General features: G+C 46.0%; 1 protein-coding gene across 1 annotated transcript in view; it reads left to right on the forward strand.

Moving 5' to 3' along the window:
- The window catches only part of TMEM178B (transmembrane protein 178B), a 342,115-nt gene extending 335,919 nt beyond the window's left edge, over positions 1-6,196 (forward strand). The window contains exon 4 of the mRNA XM_069462481.1: positions 5,946-6,196. Within this exon, the coding sequence (XP_069318582.1) occupies positions 5,946-6,196 (251 nt within the window). The remainder of the gene's footprint in view (positions 1-5,945) is intronic.
- Positions 6,197-7,559: the final 1,363 nt, after the last annotated feature.

A 7,559-nucleotide genomic window follows, 5' to 3' on the forward strand; every position in this document is an offset into this window, starting at 1 on the left:
CTGACTGGTTGCTGCTCCAGTTGCCCGGAGAGCGGGGCTGAGTAGGAGTCCGAGGCCCCCTCCAGGGCCAGCAGGAGTGAGGGCTGAGATCGATTAGCTGTTTCTGCCAGAGACACAGACTTGCCCCCAACAGAGCAACCACTGGACTTTGCTGTCCAAAGGACAGTTCCCATAATGGCGCACCTTAGTTCCCCTTGCAAATGGGCAGGGCCCGTGCTTTTCAAAAATGTTTAAATCACTGGAATCCTTTCTTCAATGAAGTTTCACATGGAAACACATCAAAGCAGAGCTATCCTGGCCAGAGAGAAGGGCTAGGGCTGGGAGTCTCTTCTGCTCTCTATCCCTTCCCAGTGGCAGTTCCTGAGACACCTCCATGGAACACAGTTAGAAAACCACTTGGGAAGGTGCTACTTCAGAAAGGGACTGGGGAAGACCTCTCTGAGACGATGACATTCAGGTTAAGATCTGAGAAGAGTTAGAAGAAGGCCATTCTGGGCAACGGAGCAGCAAGTGCGAAGGCCCTGAGATGGAACAAGCTTAGCTAGTTTGAGACACAGAATGTTCTGTGGTGTAGCCAGAGTGTAGGAGTGTGGAGTCAAGGTGCCAAGTGAGGCCAGGTAGGTAGGCAGGATCCACTCAAGGCCTTACAGGGAGGTTTTAGGAGTTTGGATTGTATTCTGAGTGTGATGGGAAGCTATTGGAGGGGTTTAAGCAGCAGAGAATCATAATCTGATTAAATTTTTGAAATATCACTGGCTACTCTATGGGGGTAAGAACAGAAGGCAGGACACCAGTGATCTACTACAGTGGTCTGTGTGGGAAATGATGGGAGCTTGACTCGGCGGCGGGTAGCAGGGAGCTACTATGCCTTGGAGGTTAGAGGCATAGCGAGGGTGGTATGTGGGCGTGCCGTCTTACAGCAGGCATGGGGCTCTAGGACAATGAGGCACTGAGGTCCAAGATGGGCTGCCCTCCAGACCAGGTGAGGACTCCTTTCTGTTTATTGCCTGCAGAAACCCTCTTCATGCTTGAAGACCCAGCTTCCCTGGGAAACCTTCGCTAATCCTGCATTACTCTCTGTATCGGGGAGGTACTCTTACCACTTCTTACTTGGTATTTATTATTCAGGCTTTTTCTAGAGACTACTAGACTTGGGAGGGACCTTACAGATATCTGCTCAAGCTCCCTGATTTTACAGATGAAGGGACCAAAGGTTCGGAACTAATAGTAAATTCAGGTCTCTTAATCCCCAGTCTGAGGATATTTTCACTTCATCCTCAACTCTTCATTTATGCATGTCACATGTCCCCTCCCAGATAAGCTTTTTTAGCTTTTTATTTTAGATTTAAAGATTCTTAAGGGCAGAGATCATGTCTTACTCTCTTCTATCTGCTTAGCATCTAGCATAGTGCTTGACCCAAACATAGAAGTTCAACAAATATTTGCTGACTAGCTGTTCTACCTACCAGGGTGCCCACTGGCACAGGAATTCTACTCCCCACTTGCACCGCGTCAAGGTTAGCCTACCCCCCAGACCGGACATTGCTCACCACCAGTCACCACTGCTCTGGCCAGGTTCTACCTGGCACTGCTTGCAGCCAGTGTGTGGACTGCGTGGCAGAGCCTGGCTCCAAAGGGAAGGGCTTGGGGGCAGAGTTCTTCTCATTTCCTTGCTACACTGTGACTACAATGAGTATTGGAGTCTGATTGGAATTAGGCCCAAACCCTGCTCCATGAGGGGTATTGCTAGAAGATATGACTATGCATTACTATTTATTGTCTTTCTCCCCCAGCCTTAGTGCATCAGTGGTGGGGGGCGGGGAGGGTGTTCTACACGCCAGACTCCCCAGTTAGCCACCAAACCACAGGCAGAGCTGTGTTAATCTCGCTAGACAGAAAGCCATGTCAAGCAGGGTCCCTGCCCGGCTGTCTCCCCTTCGTCCCCCACTCCCCAGGACTCAACTGATGTTTGTCAAAGCTCACCGTTATTTAAACTGTCAGAATATGGTGCTAACAATGGCAACACATCACTCCTTCCATCCATTTACTGTGCATCTACTATGTGCCTCCATCTATCTATTTCTAATTATTAATACATATTTTCAAATTTGAATTTATAAGTAGAGAGGTACATAAAAATATAAATCCTTACTCATAACAGAAAACAGTTTATATGGAAACCAATAAAACCTCTTCTAACTCCTCTCTCTTGTCACGTGGAATTTCCCCGCAAATTGCATGAGCCACCAAGTGTTTTCCCATCTACGGGAATAGTAATGAGTGCTAACAGACAGAAGGAACTGTAGAAGGTGCCAAAGTCACAGAACAGCTGACAGGAAGTGCAGGCAGGAAGATCTCCTTGTTAATTCATTAACGTAAAAACAAGATGTCTATTAGGAAGAAGCTGGGTCATTTTCAACTGGTGATTAGGTCCACATGGTCCTTCTCTCATCACTCTCCATTTATCAACCACATCCTTTGTGTCGGGCCACCCTGCTTGTGGAAGACACGGTGAGAATCGCATGTATCAGGCTTTTTCAGCTACTAGCAGCTTGGGAAGACCACAACCTCCTTGAGGTCGACTTTCTCCCCCAGAACAAATCACTGGATTTAACCAAGAGGATACTGCAGCGTTGGATGAGAAGAAATGTCTCCGTTTTGTAAAGTGTCCTATGCAGAAACAGTTATGAAGTCCTTGGGTGACCTCAGTCACATCCAGGGCATCAATTTATGAGGTGATGACTCAGGCCACATCTCTGGCTCAGAACTTTCCATCAGACTCCAGATCTGTGTTTCCAAAAGCCTTGAACATCCCAAGGGCAGCACGAACTTGAACTGCCCCCACTTTCCCTCCACTTCCTGTCCTCAAACTAAATTTTAGTAAATTACAGCATTGCACATCCAATGATAGGTTCCAGAACCAGCAATTGGAAGCACATCCACAGTAGGTGGGGCATGAGTAGGCCAGCTTTGGTGTGTTGGAATCTGGATTATTTAAAACCAATGTCAAGACACAGCTTTCTTTTGCATCCTCACCCCAGGCAATTGCTCTCTCCTTGGCTGTGCCCTGAGGCTGCCTCCTTCCCCTCTCCTGCCCAGGGGATGCAAGCAGCTCTGCCCCACACAAGGGTTCAAACAGGCTGATCAACAGAAGTCATCCAAGGAACATGTAAAAAGTAAAGATTCCCCCACTCTCCTCAAGAGGTTCTGACTCAGGAAGTCTAGGCTGAGACCTGGTCCACCCTGGGTACCATCAGAGAATTCAGTCGGAGCCCTAGTGCATAACACAGGGAACTTTGATGCTTTGTGACTCCCACGAGTTTAGGACCACTGTTCTCACAAGCCATGATGGTGCTGTATGTGTCTGTACATACACATGCATGCATGCACAAATACATACACCTGCATGCATGCACAAATACATACACCTGCATACATACATGTATACACACATACACGCACAAACACATGCATACACATGCACAAACACAAATACATACACACACACATACAGAAACATTTTGGTACCTGGGTCTCCCCTGCAAATCACTTTCAGTTGTCCCTACAAACAATCATTGACTAAACAATCATCCACTAAGCCATTAGGAGCTCCTGGCTCTGCTCCCACCGTGCCAGACCCTCCTTCCTTCTCCCTGATGACCTCAACAGCCTCCTAACTGGTCTCCCTACCTCTGGACTGTCTGCCACACTTCTGACTTAGCAAATGCATATTAGAGTCACCAAAGTGTCTTGACCCCACGTGAAGCTCAAACTTCCCAGCTCTGAGAACAGTGCTCACCCAATGTCTAGGGCTTACCTTGGCCCCTCCTCTGACAGCCACTCCTTAATGCCCTCTTCACCATGGGAACATCTTAAGATCTAAATCTTTGTCCCCAGGTGAGATTATTTTCTTAACCTAAAATGAAATCAATGGATGAAAGTTATGAATATTTTAACCATTACTTTTCTGTAAGGAACACTGGCTTACACTTCCCCTAAAGTCTATGGGGTGGTCCCTCTGACTGCTCCCTTACTAGTTTTGGAGATGATCGTTAAAAAAACAAATCAAAAGAAAAAAAAACAAGAAGCAAAATAAAACTTTGCTAATTTGATTATACTCTATCACCCTGTTTTTAATTTTTAATGCTTTGATTATTGGTAAAATTGAGCATTCTTCACATGTATTGCCCATTTGTATTTCTTCCTCTGTCATCTAATCTTTGGCCTATTAAGTTTCATCTTTCTCCAATAAAAACTTTTCTCTAACCTAGCAGTTCCAAAGTGTGGTCACCTGGCCAGCAGCATCAGTGTCACCCAAGAACTTGTTCAGAATGCAAATTCTCAGGCCCTACCCTACACCTCCTGAACCAGGAATTGTGGATGTGGGACCCAGCAATTGGCTTTAATGAGTCCTCCAAGACTACAAACTGCCCCAACCCATAATGAATGATAATAGAATTCATCCGGAACCTAGGTATACAGCAGGGGAAGTCCATGAAGGGACCCACCTTGCCTGACACAAGTTGCAAATAGCATAGTGGATAAGTCTGCAAACTCTAGATCTAGCCTGCCTGAGTTGGTAGCCTGGCTCTACCAGTTTACTAGCTGTGTGAGCTTAGGCAAATGACTTAACCTCTCTGGGCCTCAATGTCCTCATTAGTAAAATGGGGACAATAATCTAACCTACCTCCTAGAGTTATTTTAAGAATTAAAGGTTCAGTACACTCAGCCCAGTTCCTAGCACATAGCACTTAATACGTGTGAGGTCTGACCACTGCTATTATGGCCATTTAAATTATCACTTTACTCCACTCCATATTTTTTCCCTTGTCTTCCAGAAACCTGCTGGAAGAAATAAAGGATCTTAAAGAAACAAGGCTGGATCTTAAAGAAACTTGGCAATTAGAAAGCAAGAGTTTTTATAATAAACATAACGCATAATGCACCTCCTCTTGTTCCCTCCCCTTAAAAATAAGCTTCTCCTTCTGCCTTCCGTTGACCCAGGTCAGCCTTGCCAAGCTGTGCATGATTCTGTGGTTATTGCTGTCGTATCAGTGGTTACATAAGGAATATAAGACACAGCAAATATGGAAAAAAGCTCTTGAATGCATTCTAGGTACACCAAATTTTTGTTGTATTGGTTAAAAGTGGGTGTATAATTGTAAACCATATTTATTCTACCTCTTACAGCAGTCTTACTGGAAGTTAATATGAGTAATATTTTAAGAAGAGGTCCCATTATCAAATAAGTTTATGAAATATGACACTAGGTCAGATAAGTTATATTGATGTAGATTATGGGTCTTCATGGGTGAGAAGTCAGTGAGGGTTCCCAGTCTTCTGACGCTGCCGCCCACGTTGTAAAGGAATATCCCATCCGGTTAGTGTCCCATGGAGAGCACTTTGGGGGATGTGTTTTATAGGAAAAAGGAAAGATTTCCAGGATCTGGAAGAGTTGTTGGCGAACAGATTAAAGGAAAACCAAATATTGTATAAGATGTTACATATAGGAAAGAAAAAAGATATATTTTTTTCTCTTTAAAGACGTAGTAAAGAGGAGGTATTCTTTGTGTCTCCAAAGAAAGGCAATGAATTTAAAATGCTTTAGGAAAATGAACTGAATGCTTTTCTGCCTCACACCATCATACGCAAAACTCTAATGAGAGATCTATTTAGTATTTTCCCAAAGAGGAGACTTCCCTGGATTGTCCAAGACAGGGCAAGACTGGAGAGTAAGGAAGTGATATCCCTCAATACTGCTCTCCTCCCTGTGAATATTTCCAGATACTGACCTTGCTAGTAACTTGCTCTTACCTGAATCTTCTCATTTTTCCTACTCAAGAAAATTGAAAACGTACTCATCCTAACTTTTCTCTTTCTCTCTTCCTCGCCTCTTCCCTTTCCTTTCCATCACCCCACCCCGTATTTTTTCCCTTGCCCTCCAGGAACCTTCTGCATCATTTCACTGTGCACCTGTGTGGCTGGGATCAACTTTGAGCTGTCACGCTACCCACGCTACCTGTATGGACTCCCCGACGACATCAGCCATGGCTATGGATGGTCCATGTTCTGTGCATGGGGGGGCCTGGGCCTCACACTAATCTCGGGATTCTTCTGTACCTTGGCCCCCTCTGTTCAACCTGTCCCGAGGACCAACTGCCCTAAATCCAGACCCGAGAATGGGACAGTGTGCTAAAAAACTAACCCATACATATATATATATAAATATATATATAATATACATATATAAAACAAAACTAAATCAAGATGATGCCAGTGCCAAGAAAGAGTTGAGCTGGCTCAGGCACCTGCATCTCGCCAGACTTTGTGTTGCCTCATCACCGAGATGGGGAAAGTGTCCCCGTCCTGTGGCTCTTCCATCAATTCTTGACTTTTGGCTTCATGATTTCCTGACGACGGAGCAAACAGCGCCACTTGTGAGAGCGTCTTGACCCCCATCACTCACGGAGACCGGCGGTGAAGGGACGGTGGCAGTGGTCTGAGGCAGCGCAGAGGTAGAGAAGGAAGTGCCACCCACTGGGCCAGCAGGAGGGGACGCCACCCCCCACCAGTTGTATCACAGGCCAACAGAGCCCTTAGTTCATAGAATGTAACCACATTGTTGAGGCCATTTTCAGAATCACTTCTTCTCCTGCTCTTCCTGTTTTGATTTCCTTCCTGGCCCACCAGCAACACACCAGGAGTGGCAGAGAAAACAAACTGAGAAGCACGTTTTCTCTTTGCTGCCAGACTTTTGGACAAAGTTTCAGAGGTGGGAAGGGGAGAGAACGCGCTGAGAGGCAAGATCCGCGTCGATGAAAGGACACGTCGGTGGATGCTCAGAAACCCAGTCTTACCTTCCAGCTGCCTTACACCAGTGAAGAGGAGGCCGTCCTGGCCCTGCCCCTGCACTCCCCAGGCAGACCAGAGCCTTGGAGCAATGCTGTGATGTGTGTGTGTGTGTGTGTGTGTGTGTACTTTGGGTGGTTTCCTTTTTCTTTTCCACCTTTTAAATGGAAATAATTGCATTATGACTGTTGTCTCTCTATCGCTATAGCGGTGTCCTGGCCCCAGATGGAGGCCCAGAGACATGAGGAATGTCACACGGGGCAGGCCTCCACAGGTGCCAGTCCTGCAGCTACCGATCCCTGGAGTGTGTGTGTATGTGCACGCGTGTGCATGGGGTGGATGTTTCCTGAGTATAGGGTTTTATCGTTTGTGTTGTATTTTTTTATTATTATTATTTTGGTACAGCTGAAATTCCCAGAGGGCAGAACCAAGAACCAAACCACTGGGCCAAAGGACCCCGTGGGTCTTCACATTTGAGACTCTGCAGGATTTAGTCCTGTACCTTTGGAAGTTCAAGACACAGCTGGGCACAAAAGCCATGAGAGAAGAGGGGGAACACATGGTTCAGGAGGGAGATGGAGTGTTGCCTCTGGTTGCTGTTGGACAAGTATGTATACAAACAGGACTGTCACTCCCCATCATGGAAGCTGTCCTTTGTCACTGGACATCTGCCCTTTTCCTAGGGGTGACCTCTGTACAAATGAAAGGAA

The sequence above is a fragment of the Eulemur rufifrons genome, chromosome 29 (assembly GCF_041146395.1).
Source record: "Eulemur rufifrons isolate Redbay chromosome 29, OSU_ERuf_1, whole genome shotgun sequence".
NCBI classification, from domain to species: Eukaryota; Metazoa; Chordata; class Mammalia; order Primates; family Lemuridae; genus Eulemur; species Eulemur rufifrons.